The sequence below is a fragment of the Bemisia tabaci genome, chromosome 9 (genome assembly GCF_918797505.1).
Source record: "Bemisia tabaci chromosome 9, PGI_BMITA_v3".
Lineage (NCBI taxonomy): Eukaryota > Metazoa > Arthropoda > Insecta > Hemiptera > Aleyrodidae > Bemisia > Bemisia tabaci.
Genome location: NC_092801.1, coordinates 5,150,191 through 5,169,077, shown reverse-complemented (window position 1 = coordinate 5,169,077; position 18,887 = coordinate 5,150,191). Strand labels below are relative to the sequence as shown.

General features: G+C 41.5%; 1 protein-coding gene across 1 annotated transcript in view; it reads right to left on the bottom strand.

Moving 5' to 3' along the window:
- LOC109035923 (unextended protein) overlaps positions 1–18,887 on the bottom strand; it is a gene marked incomplete in the record, with an annotated part of 100,330 nt that overhangs the window by 55,482 nt on the left and 25,961 nt on the right. Inside the window, 2 exon segments of the mRNA XM_072304190.1 lie at positions 16,320–16,638; positions 18,273–18,618. Of these exon segments, the coding sequence (XP_072160291.1) occupies positions 16,320–16,638; positions 18,273–18,618 (665 nt within the window).

Genomic DNA, 18,887 nt, shown 5'->3' with positions numbered 1-18,887 from the left:
AATGTTTTTCAAATGACGTCACGCACAGGCCCTCTTTCCCTTCTTTTGCCTTGACGAAATAGACTATATTTTGCAATTAGGAACTACAATTTCTGACTTATTAGAGAGACAACACACGTGCCATTGGTTTTCCTAAGTAGATAGGTGTTTCCATGTATGAGCCAGAAATTGTAGTTCCAAATTGCGAGATGCAGGCCCGATGATGGGGAAACGAAAGGATGCTTACCTGTTTTGAACATCTTCAACATGACGTCGAGTTTGGTACCCACAGGAACGAAGCTGAGCTCGTGATGGTGACACTGTAAAATGTTTTTGACCGGGATGTTGTCGTCTGGGTCCAGGACGGCCAGGTCCTTGGCCATGAGCACTCCAATGACGTGCGTCCTGTCGTCTTGGTAGATCGGGACCCGGGAATAACCTGCAAAAAACCGGAGAAGTTGTCCTCAGAAACGGGATCCTCATTTGGACTACCTTTGACACAAGAAATCCGATAAGGGAAGTTGGCAGTTTCGAAAACGCCTTCAATTGGGGCGTGATACCTCACGCATTCCGCAGAGTACGAATAGTTGTATCGTTGCGCCTTAGCAATGCAATGGAAGATTAATATTGAAGTAGCCTTCACGCTGCCCTTGTCGGTTATCCTTTACCGCTATTGCGATTTTATTGGCATAGCTCAATTGTGCTCAAGCTAGGGTTGTATCTAGCAAATGGATAATTTTTATTTATAAGAATGAGAACTGAACAAGCGGTAAAGAATATAACTAAATATTAGGAACTCAAATTGGACTGCACTTTGCAGTTTTGAACTATAAATTCTAGCCCGGTTTAATAACAACGTATGTGCCATTCGTTTCCCTATGCCCACAAGTGTTTTCCCAGAAGAGCCAGAATTTATAATTCCAAATTGCAAAATGCAGTCCATTTATTCCGGATGGAACACCCTTCGAAATCGAGGAATGAATTTCGATGCCGAAGTCTATACAGCGCCCGAAAACCCCGAATGATATGGGTGCTCGGAATTGAAATGGGTCAGTTGCGCTAGTTACAGAATCGTGTTTTGATGCTTGATTCTTGCAGATTAGCTAAAAATAATAAGATCCGTCAAAACCGCAACTTTCTACGCTGAATATTAACCGAGATATCGCCCTTTGAAAAGTCGGGTTTCTGACGTCATGCATCGCGGTAGTGACACCCGTGATTTCCTCCACCTTGCTTTCATCAGTCAGTGATGCACTGGTTACTCGACGTGAAACTTGGATGAAAACAAGGTGGAAGAAACCCGGGGCCGGATTAAGGGGGTGGCCACATGGGCCGCGGCCCATGGCAGCAAATCCATAGGGGGCGCCAAATTTTGCAAGTTTTCCAAATGTAAGCATAAAAAAAATTCTGATTTAGAAAAAAAATTACAAACGAGAAAAGGTGACAAAATCTCTAATTTTCTGAGAGTATAGTAATTTCTACTTTTGTCGTCTTTCAGTGATACAAGAGACAGCGCCTTTAATTAGTCGAGTTAAGAGAGAAACCAAACACGCAGTTTGGCCTGGAACGGCGCGACTTACCTAGAGAGAAATTATGACGAGGACTTGAGATGAAAAGGAGAAGCCCTCGGCGCGGCGATCGGCGTAATTCTAACACATATTAGCGCCTACAAGACTGCACGAATACTTCACGCATTGCGTCAAACACAGTGCGGTCTGCGAGGCGCGAGGTCTTATAAGTTAAAATCATTAATCCACATTTATGTTTGTTCTTTCATAATTTTTCGTTCATTTCTTATGAATGGAAGGCCTTGTCCACACAGGTTTACGAAACTTAACTTTCGCGCAAAGTTCCGTGAACTTTTGCTAGTAGTGTTGACAGGGCTTTCCCAAAAAATGTGTTCAACACTAGTAAACGCGTCTCATGCATCCGACCCCCACTGGCACGTTCATTTGATGGTTTTCATTGATGTTTCAAAACGAATAAGAAGGGGGCGGCAAAATACTAGCGGCCCATGGGCGGCTAGTAGGTAAATCTGGCCCTGAAGAAACCGCGGGTGCATGTTATTACCGCAATGGATGACGTCAGAAACCCGACTTTTCAATGGGCTATATTTCGGTTAATATTGAACGTAGAAATTTGCGGTTTGGACAGATCTAATTATATTTAGCTGATCTACAAAAATTAAGCATCAAAACACGATTCCGTGATCAGCGCAACTGACCCATTAGCACCATATACGCGTATGACACTTTGCAAAAGAGCACATTCCGCTCCGCATATCACACGCGGTTGTTAGCCGCTACATACACTTCGGCACAGAATTTCACTCCAAAATCACCGATGAAGGATTTCAATCGGGAAACGAAACGAGCGCTCGTCGGAGGGAAAAGACAAGAAGATTTAATATTTCCCACTTTGGCCAAAGGTGTTCTTGTTCCCCGCAAAAACATCTACTGAGGGATTCAGGGGACAAGTTGCAGAAATGCAGGTTTAGCTCTTACAAGAAATGCGTGTTAAAAGTTTCAAAGTTACATTGAGACTCATGGCAGAAAGAAAGTTCTCACTCACTTCTTGAAGCTTAGAAATAGGATTTCAGTATGAATTTTTCACAAAATATATTTGTGAGGACTAGTTTTATTAGTTTTAATCGTTCATATCTCATTTTTTTGAGGGACTGCACTTATGCGCCTTGTCCTCCACGCCCTTCTGTTGGATGAGCATCCATGTTTCAGGATTGCCACAGAATTTGAAAGATGAAATGTCCTGATATTTCCCTGATTTCTCTGTCACATTTGAGTAAAATTCCCTGGCAATTGAAGATATGCCAGATGGTTAAAAAGGCATAATTTGAAATAGTTTTTAGACAAAATTTGTTGTTCAAAACGTCAAACCCATTCTAAAAAGCAAATGAAGGTGAATTGACAAATTTTTCCCTGACATTTTCATCATTTTCCCCAACATTTCCAGGTTTTCCCTGACTTTTTGAAATTCCCCAACATTTTCCGGTTTTATCGGTATTCCCTGGCTGAGGCAACCCTGAAACTACATTTGAGGCCTAGTTTCAGTTAAAATCTTTCAGACCTCAGTTTCTTTCAAAAATTGCACTTGTGCACCTTGTCATCCAAGCCGCTTCTATTGACTGATCACCCATGTTTCCTTCCTCGGAGAAAAGACACGCTCTTTCGGCCGTTGAGTGAGGTAGGACAGGTCACTCGTAGCTTTGAACGAGGTAGGTTTGTTTGTCCAACGTCTCGTCACCTTATAGCAGCGCGAATGGTAGGATTAATGGCGCTGTCTCGTAAATCTCTGGTTTACGCTTCGTTAGTGCCTCCAAGATAAATCGTTTAGCTATTCTGCCGTGCTAAGGAAGAACGCCGTATGAACATTCGAGAGTTGCCAAATTTCCCTCGATAAAACGTGCATTTTTGGCGGCATTCATGCACGTTTTTCTTTGGAATTTTCAAATATTTTAGATACAATTTCGTACAAAATTGTCGGAGAATTTTGGGGGAAAATATTCACAATTTTTCCAGTAAATTTGATTTTATCGAGGGAAACTAGGCAACGTCTGAAGGCTCATACAGCGTTCTTCCTTAGCACGGCAATATTCGTCCCTGGTGAATCACCTTGAGAGTCCGAGTGTCTCCTTAATCGTTTTACTGTAAACGTTACTTTTAATACTCGATGCGAACAATGGTCGGTTAAAGTAAAGTTATTAAAAATCTAGCCGAGTCACAAACGCACTTGGAGAAATTGGATTCGTTGCGAAAAAGAGAATTATTTCCTCGACGGTTTTTCGTTGCATTGAGGAAGCTACTTTTTGTTGAAAGTAGAAAAGCTATGTAAACGAAATTTTCCCTCTAGGAGTGAAAGTTGCCTTCCCTTGTAGCAACGCCTGTGTAAAAAAAATGTTTATAACACTCGTAAATTTGGGGGAAAAACTCTTAAAAAACTGTCGAAATATTCGTCTTGGGAAACCCTTTCCGGGCATCTTTTTACTGAAAGGAGGGGTATCGTTAAGGGCCTTTTTTGGCCCCACCCTAAAATTCCTCAACTCCGCGATTTTTTGGTCATTGAAGGTCTATATTTTACGGAATGCACAATGGTTTTGTCATTTCCTGTCTATTTCGGGGTCTACCACTGGCCTAAACATGGGTCTGAAGGCCAATTTTGGCGAAAAATGCGGGTTTTTCAGCATTCGACGCGCTGTTTCGTAACGATCCCTTCGGAGGACAAAAAAATCCTTCAAGTATGTTCATTAGGGATGTAAGAGAGTCACTTTGGCCAATTTTCGTCGATGTCAAACTTTGCGCTCATAGTTAAAAAAAACTTTTTAGAATTTTTCTTGTTTTTCATCATTATTTAAAATGGCTTAAAAAAGGCGACTCATCTTACACCAGAATTAAACTTTTTTGGCAGAAAATGGTCGTGGGTGGTCAAAACCTTCCTCTAAGAACTTTTTCCGATTTAAAGCCCCCCAAAAAAGCCGGTGTTGCCATATTTCATTGCCTAAAATCATAGAAAACCGAGTACTTATTTCAGTATTTGGGGGCTATTTCTCGTCGAGCTCATTCAGAAAAGTCCAAAAACCTTCATTTTTCATATGTTATGGCCGAATCACCAGTAATTACATACATTTATCTAACTACAGAACCTCCCATCGCGGCACGGCGTTGCCACATCATCGGGGAAAAATCGAGAAAAATCCTCGCTTCCCTGGTTTTGAGCCATTTTTTCGGATTATGCGGATGGAATAAAGTTGAAAGACTTAAATTGCAGTATTCAGAGATGCAAGTGGATCATACCTTGTGCCGGTATTCATTATTTTAATGTATTGCGCTTGTAGACAACCCATATTCTTACGATTTCTAGGCACGATATTTGCGCAAGAGGATGCGACTTTCAAACATTGGCCGTGATCTGAAGTCCGAAAGAAAGTAAGCCATGTGTCAGAATCGCGAGTCCTCAATGCTGAATTTTTACCCGCCCTGACAACCACCACCATCCCCCCTCCCTCCCCCAGCCCTCTTATCGGCAGCGATTGTTCAGAATTCTGCTTCCCTAAATTAATTTAAAACAGTAACTTTTTATCTACTCCACCTAAATTCGCATTTATTATCGCATATATTATTAATATCGCATTTCGCACATTTCATTTAGCAACATTAAACTAGAATTTAAAATTGTCCTTACCCTCGAATAATACTGCTGCCCTCGTTGCCCCCTCCTCTCTTCTCAGGTTTCCCTCACTTCTCTCCTGTTGCATCTTCATCTGTCGCCTCTTCATCAGACAACGCAACATTCTCTGCGCAATGATGGTGGAATTCTCATCGACAGATAAAAAGTTACTGTTTTAAATTAATTTAGGGAAGCAGAATTCTGAACAATCGCTGCCGATAAGAGGGCTGGGGGAGGGAGGGGGGATGGTGGTGGTTGTCAGGGCGGGTAAAAATTCAGCATTGAGGACTCGCGATTCTGACACATGGCTTACTTTCTTTCGGACTTCAGATCACGGCCAATGTTTGAAAGTCGCATCCTCTTGCGCAAATATCGTGCCTAGAAATCGTAAGAATATGGGTTGTCTACAAGCGCAATACATTAAAATAATGAATACCGGCACAAGGTATGATCCACTTGCATCTCTGAATACTGCAATTTAAGTCTTTCAACTTTATTCCATCCGCATAATCCGAAAAAATGGCTCAAAACCAGGGAAGCGAGGATTTTTCTCGATTTTTCCCCCGATGATGTGGCAACGCCGTGCCGCGATGGGAGGTTCTGTAGTTAGATAAATGTATGTAATTACTGGTGATTCGGCCATAACATATGAAAAATGAAGGTTTTTGGACTTTTCTGAATGAGCTCGACGAGAAATAGCCCCCAAATACTGAAATAAGTACTCGGTTTTCTATGATTTTAGGCAATGAAATATGGCAACACCGGCTTTTTTGGGGGGCTTTAAATCGGAAAAAGTTCTTAGAGGAAGGTTTTGACCACCCACGACCATTTTCTGCCAAAAAAGTTTAATTCTGGTGTAAGATGAGTCGCCTTTTTTAAGCCATTTTAAATAATGATGAAAAACAAGAAAAATTCTAAAAAGTTTTTTTTAACTATGAGCGCAAAGTTTGACATCGACGAAAATTGGCCAAAGTGACTCTCTTACATCCCTAATGAACATACTTGAAGGATTTTTTTGTCCTCCGAAGGGATCGTTACGAAACAGCGCGTCGAATGCTGAAAAACCCGCATTTTTCGCCAAAATTGGCCTTCAGACCCATGTTTAGGCCAGTGGTAGACCCCGAAATAGACAGGAAATGACAAAACCATTGTGCATTCCGTAAAATATAGACCTTCAATGACCAAAAAATCGCGGAGTTGAGGAATTTTAGGGTGGGGCCAAAAAAGGCCCTTAACGATACCCCTCCTTTGACATTACTTACTTTTGACTTAATTTAAAAAAACTATTTTCGTGAATTCCCTGAAGTTCCCGATCAGGGTGCCTAGTGCGCCCACCCGCCGGCTTTCTATATTTTTCTCATAAGTTTCCACGAATTTTCCCACCAATTTCAAAAAAAGAACTTTTTACCTCTCTGTCCCTTCGATTTTCGACTTTTGACCCTTAAAGATTTTCCCTCCTTCGCTTTCCACGTTTTTCTCTCATCAGTTTTCCACAAAATTTCCCACCAATTTCAAAAGTGAGGACTTTTTCCTTCTCCTTTCCTTTGGTTTTCGACTTTTGACTCTGAGTTTTCCCTCCTTCGCTTTCCACATTTTTCTCATCAGTTTTCCATGAAAGTTCCCACCAATCTCAAAAAGGAGGATCTTTTTCTTCTCCTTTCCTTTGATTTTCGACTTCTAGCCCTTTAATTTTCCCTCATTCGCTTTCCACATTTTTCTCATCAGTTTTCCATAAAATTTCCCACCAATTTAGAAAAAGAGGACCTTTTCCCTACTCCTTCCGTTGATTATCAACTTCTGCCCTTATGGACTACGTTTAACACAAAAGAACGAGGCCACATCAGCTATTGCCAAATTTAACTGGGCAATTTAATTTTTTACGAGAGAACGTTTGTGTGGATTCCTTTAAAAATGCTAAGGAATTAGCTTCGTACTATAAAGAAATTACACTGAAATTTGCACGAAAATCCGCACAAGAGTTTTCATGTAAAAAATTAAATTTGGTAATGGCTGATGTGGCTTGCATTGTTATTGGTTCCTTTCTGTTTAACGCGGTCCAAATATTTTCCCTCCTTCCACAATGGAGATGTTGCATGTGTGAGGGATTTGCGATTTGACCATTGATTCTTGTGTAAAAGTTCGCGAGAAACACGATGGTGCCACTGGTTTTCTCTGAAATCAACTCCCAAGCTCAAAAAAGGCTCTCAAGTTGAGGCCAAAATAGAGGGGATATCCCACCCTACCCTGAGAGTCCACGTCTACATCAAAACAAACTATCCATGTCTAGATAGGGAGTAAATACATTAGCAGGGTTGCCACTTTACTTGAGGACTCCAAAACTGAAAACACAGTAACCCTGCTAATGTATCTTCTCCCTATCTTCGCATGGAGAGTTTGTTTTGATGTAGAGGTGGACTCTCAGAGTAGGGTGGGATATCCCCTCCATTTTGGCCTCACTTTGAGAGCTGTTTTTGAACTTGGGAGATGATTTCAGAGAAAACCAGTGGCACCATCGTGTTCCTCGCGAACTTTTACATAAGAATCAATAGTCAAATCGCAAATTCCTCACTCATGCAACAGCTCCATTGAACTATGCGGTTAAAACTGCAATAGCGGCAAAGGAAAACCGATAAGGCCAGCGTGAAGGCTACTTCAATATGAATCTCGCGCTGGATTGCTAAGGCGCAGAGATACAACTATTCGTACTCTTCGGAATGCGTGAGGTATCACGCCACAATTGAAGGCGTTTTCGAAACTGCCAACTTTCCTTATCGGGTTTCTTGTGTCGCACGAATGGGTGTCTATTAAAACTGGCTGGAAAATAAAAAGTACTTTTACGGTATATTTTCAGTACCTTTCCAAACAATTCATTACCTCATACTTAAGCAGAAGAATGGACCACTAGACAAGATACGAATTTAAGCAATCTGATACATGTTTCTTAACCAGAATTTCACGTAGAACACGATTCACACAACGAAAATTACTAAAACTAACTCCTAACAAAGATATTAATGTTTTTATTTCACATTGGTTACGAGGAATTTGAACTGCCAGCTCACAAGAAACTCAAAGCTCTACGTGAGTCAAATCGAGCACTACAACGGTTGCAGCAAGCTTCTCAATCGAACAATGTCCATTAGGGTGGAGCGAAAAAATCGAATTTCGCGGGAGGAGCGGGTCTCATTGAAAAAAAGTTGTCAAATGGGTCCAATATGACGTACAAGAAATTTCGCCGCATAAAATTGACCCCCTCCCATTCCATAGTGGCCTTAAAGGCCTAAAATTTCAGTATGAGATAGCATGGTTTCAGACATATCAATTTCAAAAGATTTTCAAAAGTTAAGACCCTTTGGGCCGAAATTTCGTCCATTTTGTCGTATCATGAACGCAAAACGCACAATTTGCTCGTATTTGTAAGAAAAAATTGCCGCGCGGGCACCCTTCCAGGATGCATCGAGATATTTGGAAAACGGTGTGTGAGTATACTCATTCCGGGTAGTTTTCGACGTTTTGCGACCCCAAGGGCCGAAATTTCGTCCGTTTTGGCGTATTTACAACGGTTAACCCATAAAAGCGTAAGCAAGGCGCTCCCGCACTCCGCGGACGAAGTCGTCGCGCCGCGGCCGCTTGGCGTCCGTATTGACCGTCTGGAGGTGTCAGGGAAAACCAACGCACGATGCGGCACCCGGTCGGTCGATGCAGGTGCAGCAGCGATAGGAGTTTCCATGTTTTGGGGATACCCTTATCACTAAGGATTTATCGAGGACCTCAAGGGCAAAGTCCAAATTTTGTGTTCGTATGGAAAAGTTTGTCTGCACCAACCAGGTCGTCCTGCTCATTTATCGTAATCAGTTTTCGCTCAAGTCTCCTACCGTTCGGATCTCGCAGTGTCGCTTCTGTAACTCGACGGAATCTTCATTCAGTTATCACTTCAACGGCTCTTTTCGGACCCACATTATCGGGAACATTAGTGCTCATGGCGAAAAAGATAACGCGCAGTGGTGCGGAACACGCGATTTTTGGTGCGTCTGCGAAATTAAAAGAGAACGTTCTACCAACTTATACTGATGTGATGAAATACTTTCTTTATACCCGTGAAAATTTAAAGGCGAATAATGGAGGTCGAGAACCAACAGTGCATCAGATAGCAGCTCGCGTCGCGGGAAAAGTTCTAGAAATCTGGTGTCGTGCGTCAATTCCGACCTGCCCTGAACGATATGCCAAATTAGTTTTAATCCGTTTTCACGGAAAACTTCATGTTATTATGAAAAGTGTCAATAAAGTAAACAAATCCAAAGCGGATGTGAAAAAAGTTCAAGACTTTAAGAAGCAAGTACAAAAACTGTTCGATATTTGCACGTGCAAATGCAAAAGTTTTAGTAAGTGTCAGTGTTCCAAAACCAATAAAGTTCCAGAAAAGGAAAGAGATTTCCTGAAAGATCAACGAGGACCTCGTAAGCAAACAATCTGAACTATCTGATGCACTGTTGGTTCTCGACCTCCATTATTCGCCTTTAAATTTTCACGGGTATAAAGAAAGTATTTCATCACATCAGTATAAGTTGGTAGAACGTTCTCTTTTAATTTCGCAGACGCACCAAAAATCGCGTGTTCCGCACCACTGCGCGTTATCTTTTTCGCCATGAGCACTAATGTTCCCGATAATGTGGGTCCGAAAAGAGCCGTTGAAGTGATAACTGAATGAAGATTCCGTCGAGTTACAGAAGCGACACTGCGAGATCCGAACGGTAGGAGACTTGAGCGAAAACTGATTACGATAAATGAGCAGGACGACCTGGTTGGTGCAGACAAACTTTTCCATACGAACACAAAATTTGGACTTTGCCCTTGAGGTCCTCGATAAATCCTTAGTGATAAGGGTATCCCCAAAACATGGAAACTCCTATCGCTGCTGCACCTGCATCGACCGACCGGGTGCCGCATCGTGCGTTGGTTTTCCCTGACACCTCCAGACGGTCAATACGGACGCCAAGCGGCCGCGGCGCGACGACTTCGTCCGCGGAGTGCGGGAGCGCCTTGCTTACGCTTTTATGGGTTAACCGTTGTAAATACGCCAAAACGGACGAAATTTCGGCCCTTGGGGTCGCAAAACGTCGAAAACTACCCGGAATGAGTATACTCACACACCGTTTTCCAAATATCTCGATGCATCCTGGAAGGGTGCCCGCGCGGCAATTTTTTCTTACAAATACGAGCAAATTGTGCGTTTTGCGTTCATGATACGACAAAATGGACGAAATTTCGGCCCAAAGGGTCTTAACTTTTGAAAATCTTTTGAAATTGATATGTCTGAAACCATGCTATCTCATACTGAAATTTTAGGCCTTTAAGGCCACTATGGAATGGGAGGGGGTCAATTTTATGCGGCGAAATTTCTTGTACGTCATATTGGACCCATTTGACAACTTTTTTTCAATGAGACCCGCTCCTCCCGCGAAATTCGATTTTTTCGCTCCACCCTAATGTCCATTTCCCACCATGTATGTTGTTCAAACTATTAGCCATTTGCTATAGCTGAGCCAACGCGTCAAGATTGATGTTGCCAGATTTTTATATCGCAGATACTGTCATGATAACGTTTAGCGCGCGATGTGAATCACGTAGAGCATTGAGTTTTCATGAGCGGGTGGTTTGAATTCACGCATCAAGAATCATTAAATATCTTCGGAAGGAGTTGATTGCGGTAATTTTTGTTGTGCGCATCGTGTTTTACGTGAAATTTTGGTTACGAAACATGTATCAGAATGCTGAAATTCGTACCTTGTCTAGTGGTCCATTCAGTAATTCTTTGGTACCTTTAAGTGGCGGACTTTGCGCGCGATCGAGCATTTTCTGCACCCCTGGGTTTTTATTTTCGGGACACCCTGTACAGCTTCGCGAATGGGGAGGCTCTGATGCCCGGCGCGGGAGGAAGTGGAGCACTAAATGTTAACAATCTGCCATAACACCCCCGTCGACGTCGCTCGAAGATGGATGGTCGTCGCGTCCGTGGCGTCGCACAGTGGATCCAGTCAATCAGAGAAGTCGAACATAAAATTTTTGACGAAAACTGCAAATTTTTGTGTTATTAACGTCACATTTTAAACTTTAAGGAGTGCTTCTTGAAGAAAATTTCACGAGGAAACCAATAGAACCGATTTTAGAACCTCAAAGTTTAGTATGAACAGAGTTATGCTGCCGTGCTGAGGAAAAACGCCGTATGAACCTTCAGGCGTTGAAAAATTTCCTTTGATAAAACGCGAATTTCCCGGTAAACTTATGAATATTTTCCTCCCGATTTATCGGATAATTTCGTTCGCAATTTCACCCGAAGATTCTGAAAATTCGAAGGTAAAATATTCCTAACTTTCCTCAAAAATGAACATTTTATCGAAGGAAATTTGGCAACGCTCGAATGTTCATACAGCGTTTTTCCTTAGCACGGCAATATAAGCGTTTGAAGTTTTTAAATTTTGTTCGACCTCTCCTATTGACTCGCACTGAAAAAAAATCTCGGTGTATTTACTAAGAAAAGGGTAAAATTACCAAGAGTTCAGGGTTCTATTTGATCCCAGTTTTTTCTCGGTAAAATTACCATTTATGGAATTGGTAATTTTACCGAGAAATCTCGGTAAAATTGTTGAACTTTCTCGGTAATTTTACTGGACCTTGGTAAAAATGCCAATATTTTTTATCGACTGTGGTAAAATTACCGAGATGAAATGGCAAAGTTATCGGGAATTGATTACCAATAAAAGTGGTATTCTCACCTGAAAAAACAGTAAAAATACCGGTTTTTAGGTAAGCTTACCAGTCTGTTTTGGTAAAATTTCCAAAAATTGGTAAAAAAAAGTGAGATGGTAAAGGTACCAACGGAATTATGGTAAAAACGCCGAGAATTTTTTTTTTCAGTGCGATCCACTGTGCGTCGAGTCGAAACAAAACCCGATGATAGTGATTAGTGAAAGGTCGATGAAAGTTTAATGCACTCTTTACTAGTTTCCACTGGTTCGCCCCCCCCCCCCGACGCCCCTCGCGCGGCGCATTTTAATTTCCTCGCCCCGTCGTTCATCTTGCGTCTTTCTTGACTTTGAAACACTTTGCTTGATTAGGTCACCATTCCGTTTCGCCCAACGGCCCAACGGCTAGCGCACGCTAAGCTATCCTTATCAATTAGCGAGGGCGGGCTGCTGCTGCGGGAGATGCACACTGCCGTACTATATGGGGAAGAACGGCGTATGAGCCTTCAGACGTTGCCATATTTTCTTCAATAAAAACCCAATTTACTAGAATGATTGTAGTTAGTTTTCTTCGATTTTTTTCAGACAATTTTGTTCGCAATTTTAACTAGAACGCTTGAAAATTTCAAGGGGAAAAATGCATAATGGACCACTAGACAAGGTACGAATTTAAGCGATCTGATACATGTTTCTTAACTAGAACTTCACGTAGAACACGATTCACACAACGAAAATTACTGAAACCAACTCCCAACGAAGATATTAACGTTTTTATTTCACATTGGTTACGAGAAATTTGAACTGCCCGCTCACAAGAAACTCAAAGCTCTACGTGAGTCAAATCGCGCACTACAACGGTTTCAGCAAACTTTTCGATCGAGCAATGTTTATTTCCCACCATATGTTGTTCAAACTATCAGCAATTTGCTGTAGCTGAGCGTCAAGATTGAGGTTGCCAGATTTTTATATCGCAGAGACTGTCATGATAACGTTTAGCGCACGATGTGAATCACGTAGAGCATTGAGTTTTCATGAGCGGGTGGTTTGAATTCACGCATCAAGAATCATTAAATATCTTCGTAAGGAGTTGATTTCGGTAATTTTCGTTGTGCGCATCGTGTTCTACATGAAATTTTAGTTACGAAACATGTATCAGAAGGCTGAAATTCGTGCCTTGTCAAGTGGTCCATTTTGTTCGAAAATAAACGTTTTATCTGGGGCACTGCTTTCATTGGCTCTCTGGCGAAATAATGTCACTTAGTGCTGTTTTGCCTGAAACCACATCATTTCTAATTTACTTACGGTTTTCTCACAAGTCTCGTTTAAATAAAAATAGGATGAATTTTGCTGTTTTGCCTATATCAGTGGTATCATATAAAAAAGATCGGAAGAATATTGCGGGAAACTCAATTTCGAAAATTTGACCGTTGCTGCTCTCTTTGCTATCAAGGCAGTACGCTGCTGTACCAAGGAAAAACGTCGCATGGACCTTCAAGCGTTGCCAAATATCCTTTGATAAAACACGAATTTCTTAAAAAACATATGAATATTTCTCTTTTAATCTTTCAGATAACTTTGTTCGCAATTTTGCCGAAAGTTCCTGAAAATTTCAAGGAAGAATATTCATGCCTTTTTTCAGAAATGAACATTTTAACGAAGGAAATTTGACAACTCTCGAATGTTCATACGGCGTTCTTCCTTAGCACGGCAGTATACTCAGCGTGCATGAGCGCGAAGCAACTATTCGAACACCCGAGTGTAGCACAGTATCACTCGAAATTGAAGGCGAACTGAACGCACAAACCCACTGGACCGATTCTCGCGACGCATAGTGGATCGAGTCAATCGGAGTCGTTCGCAATTTTGCCGAAAGTTCCTGAAAATTTCAAGGAAGAATATTCATGCCTTTTTTCAGAAATGAACATTTTAACGAAGGAAATTTGATAACTCTCGAATGTTCATACGGCGTTCTTCCTTAGCACGGCAGTATACTCAGCGTGCATGAGCGCGAAGCAACTATTCGAACACCCGAGTGTAGCACAGTATCACTCGAAATTGAAGGCGAACTGAACGCACAAACCCACTGGACCGATTCTCGCGACGCATAGTGGATCGAGTCAATCGGAGTCGTTCGCAATTTTGCCGAAAGTTCCTGAAAATTTCAAGGAAGAATATTCATGACTTTTTTCAGAAATGAACATTTTAACGAGGGAAATTTGACAACTCTCGAATGTTCATACGGCGTCCTCCCTCAGCACGGCAGTGCTATTAGGGGACGCCCTGATAAGAAAACTTGGTACTTTAGAGACTTAAGAAAAAAAATGCAAAAACTGTAATTACCTGATCTAACAATCCCTGAGATAGTTTGGTAGTCCAGAAGAGTCTCAGCGGACATCATATATACGTCATCTAAATAAGTCATGATATCTTCTACCTTCTTGTTGCCGAATTCTAACGCGCCGTGAATGATATTAATTTCTTCCTTTTCTATTTTCGTGAATTCCGAAGTCACCTGGAAAAGGAAACAACGCAGAGTGACGTGACAATTAACGAGGACGTGCGAATTATCTAAAAGTAATCTAGCATAAATGGGTCAGTGGCTTCAATCACAAGATCGAGTTTAGAGCTGGATAATACAGTAAAAAAAATTGTAAAAATCTAAAAACGTAGTATTTGGCTGTACCTTTCAAAGTGAGAACAATATTATTATGAAAGAAATTTTGAAAACCAAAACAGGTCAAAAAAAGGTTAAAGGAAAAAGGTTATCAAAATTTCTTTCACAACAAAATTGTTCTCGCTTTGAAAGGTACAGCCAAGTACTACGTTTTTAGATTTTTACAATTTTCTTTACTGTTTCATCCAGCTCATAACTCGATTTTGTGATTGACACTACTGACCCATCTATGCTAGATTACTTTTTGAAGAAATTTTGATAACCATAAAAGGTTAAAAAAAAGGTTAAAGGAAAAAGGTTATTGAAATTTCTTTCACAACAAAATTTTTCTCGCTTTGAAAGGTACAGCCAAGTACTAAGTTTTTAGATTTTTAAAATTTTTTTTACTGTTTTATCCAGCTCAAAACTTGATTTTGTGATTGAAGCCTTATGTGAGTACCCGTCTATGCTAGATTACTTTTTGAAGAAATTTTGATAACCATAAAAGGTTAAAAAAAGGTTGAAGGAAAAAGGTTATCAAAATTTCTTTCATAACAACATTGTTCTCGCTTTGAAAGGTACAGCGAAGTACTATGTTCTTAGATAAATACAATTTTTTTTACTGTTTTATTCGAATGAGGAAGGCTGAGTTTTCAGCCGAAACGTTTCGGTTATATTCGTGAAAATTAGCCTTGTTACCCGCCGTGTAAAATATTTTTTACTGTTTTTCTCTATTTAAACCAATGGAGATGTATCGATTCTTGGAGGGGCCAGGTGCTCCGACAGGAATCGATTATTTAACATTGGTTTAAATGGAGGGAATCTGGTGTTGCCAAATAGCCGTACCCTCCTCTGATGTCAGCAATTCATCGAATCTAAAACAACAGGGTTGGCACAGAATCTAGAAAATGAAATTCCCTGACATTTCCCTGATTTCCCTGACAAATGTTGGTAAAATTTCCTGACAATAGAAGATATACTAGATGGTAAAAAGACTTAGTTAGAAATAGTTTTCAGGCAAAATTTGTCGTTCGAAACGTCAAAACCATTCTAAAGAGCAAATAAGGGTGACTTGATTATTTCTTCCTGACATTTCCGTCATTTTCCCTGACAATTCCCGGTTTTTTCCCTGACAATTAAAGATATACTAGATGGTAAAGACATTATTAGAAATACTTTTCAGGCGAAATTTGTCGTTCGAAACGTCAAAGCCATTCTAAGAAGCAAATAAGGGTGACTTGATTATTTTTCCCTGACATTTCCGTCATTTTTTCTGACATTTCCCGGTTTTCCCTAACTTTTTAATATTCCCTGACATTTCCCGGATTTCCCCGACTTTTTAATATTCCCTGACATTTCCCGGTTTTCCCTGACTTTTTAAAATTTCCGATTTTCCCTGACTTTATAAAATTCCCTGACATTTCCCGGTTTTCCCTGACTTTTTAAAATTTCCGATTTTCCCTGACTTTATAAAATTCCCTGACATTTCCCGGTTTTCCCTGACTTTTTAAAATTTCCGATTTTCCCTGACTTTATAAAATTCTCTGACATTTCCCGGTTTTCCCTGACTTTTTAAAATTTCCGATTTTCCCTGACTTTATAAAATTCCCTGACATTTCCCGGTTTTCCCTGACTTTTTGAAAATTCCGATTTTCCCTGACTTTATAAAATTCCCTGACATTTCCCCGTTTTCCCTAATCCTGGCAATCTGAAACGATGGGATGGGCTAGACGGGAAAACTGGCTTTGCGAGAACTTACGCGGATGAGTTCCTTGAGCCGCTCCCTGCTGGAGACGTTGCTGCCGATCTCCTTGCCGAGGACGATGTCGAGGATCCTGCCGATGGGCCAGGAGAGGGGGGAGGTGAGGCCCATGGTGAAGATGGTGAGGTAGATGGTGGAGTAGCCGATCTTGAGGCCGTGGCGGGCGCAGATGGCCTGCGGGAGGATCTCGCAGAAGAGGACGATCACGAACGTCGAGATGATGACCGCCACCCAGCCCACGAACAGGGAGTCCAGCACCACCGTGAACACCGAGTTGACGCACGTCAAAGCGAACAGGATCGAGCACAGCAGGAAGTTACCTGAAAATAAAAAATCCCGCACTCGTCATACGGACTGCATTTTGCAATTTGGAACTATAAATTCTGGTCCATCTGAAAAAAAACCCTCCTTCTCTATTGCTAATAGTTATTAAATATCTTCTCTTCATCTATTGATTTAATATGGGAAAACTAATGGCACATACGTTGTGTACCGGGCCGGATTTCTAGTACCTAATTGCAAAATAATGCAGTCCAATTTGAGTTCCTATTCTTTAGTTATATTCTTTACCGCTTGTTCAGTTTTCATTCTTATAAATAAAAATTATCCATTCACTAGATATAACCCTAGCTTGAGCACAATTGAACTATGCGGTCAAAACTGCAATAGCGGCAAAGGAAAACCGACAAGGCCAGCGTGAAGGCTACTTCAATATTAATCTCGCGTCGCATTGCTAAGGCGCAGAAATACGACTATTCGTACTCTTCGGAATGCGGGAGGTATCACGCTACAATTGAAGGCGTTTTCGAAACTGCCAACTTTCCTTATCGGGTTTCTTGTGTCGCATGAATGGTTGTCTATTAAAACTGGCTGGAAAATAAAAAGTACTTTTACGATATATTTTTAGTACCTTTCCAAAAAATTCATTACCTCATAAGCAGAAGAATTCAGTAATTCTTTGGTACCTTTAAGTGGCGGAACTCAAAAATTGTCGAAATTCACGCACAAATCTCGAGAGGCTCAATGACGTAGCCACGAGATTTAAGCTCATCAGTGGCCTGAGGATCAATTAGCTTCACAATCACGACCTACCGGGAAAATAGTGCACTGAGAACCATTACGTAACGAACTGCATATTTTCCAGGCTGTTTTAAAAAACAACCGTGGCACGAAGCAAAAAATTCAGGACCTTCTCGCGGAATTTGCCCAATTTTTCAGTACTTCGGACCGCTCTTAAAAAATCAGTACTATTTCCGGTCTTACCGGAAATTCCGTACTGGCAGACACCCTGGGACCTCAAGTTTTCAGATGCACGATCCGCAAACTTCTGACATCCATATAGTCACCATCCGGCCAAAGTATAACAAGCGCCATACGACGTTTCAAAATGTCCACCGTCATTTTATTATTTTACAAAGGAATTTTTGGTTGAATCTGTTTGAAACTTTCATTGAATTTTATCGACAGCACAGAGAAAATTCGGTGAAATTTTTGGACAGCTTCGTCGCACAATTTCTCTGTGAAAAAATAAAATGGCGGCGAAAATGTTAAAAACGTCGGACGGTGGATCGAGTTAGAGAGGTCGGACATGAAATTTCTGGCTAAAACGGCAAATTTTGATGTTTATTTCGTCACACTTTAAGTTTCAAGGGGTGTTTCCTGCAGAATATTTTAAGAAGGGACCAATGAAACCACTTTTAAACCCTCAAAGTTTTGTATGAGCGAAGTTATAAGCTTTTAAAGCATGGTGTCTAGTTTTCTTGGCAAAGCTCATTCCCTGATTTTTCCTCGATTTTCCTTGATTTTCAGGAGCTCATTCCCTGATGAGCAACCGAAGGTTGATGAGGCTATAGGATCTGAACTTCAGGTTCCATTATGCGCGAAATTTTCCCGCAAAAACCCTAAAGAAACCCCCCTGCCCCGAGCGAAAAGAAGCGAAGAAGAGAGAACTGACCTTTCTCTCGGACGGGCATGATCTTCTTGGCGTATCTCTTCTCCATGTCGGTGCCGGCATTCTGGAGGACGAGGAGATCGGTGCGGTCGAGGGTCATGAGTCCGAGGTTGAGACCGGAGAGGATGCAGGAGACGATGACGCAGAAGATGAGCGTGGCGATGGTCGCCCAGAGGGGCAGCTCGAAGAAGGACGTGTGCCGGACGGCGAGGCTGGCCAACGTCTCGTTGCTCCCGAGGACCCACGTCTTGTTCTCGTCGGCCCGGGTCAGGCAGAAGAAGTACTGCTTGTTTGCGTTGTGAGGCAGCTCCAGGCTCACCTCCAGGATGTGCTCCGACTTCCGGACCACCTGAAAATTTCAAGGATAGTACCTCCGGTCAAATTCAAAAATTCCGGCAAGTTTCCCCCAAGAACATGGAGAAAAAACTTCGTGCATGCAGGGACGGATTTCCCACAAGGCAGACCTAGGCAGCTGCCTAGGGGCGCGAAGTTTGGAGGGGCGCAAAATTTTGAGACACATGCATACTTCTTTAAGGGTTCCAGAATTGAAATCTGTAAAAAAAAATTAAGGACGAAAAAAGAGGCGCGCGAAAAGAAGAATATCTGTGAATCTGTCTT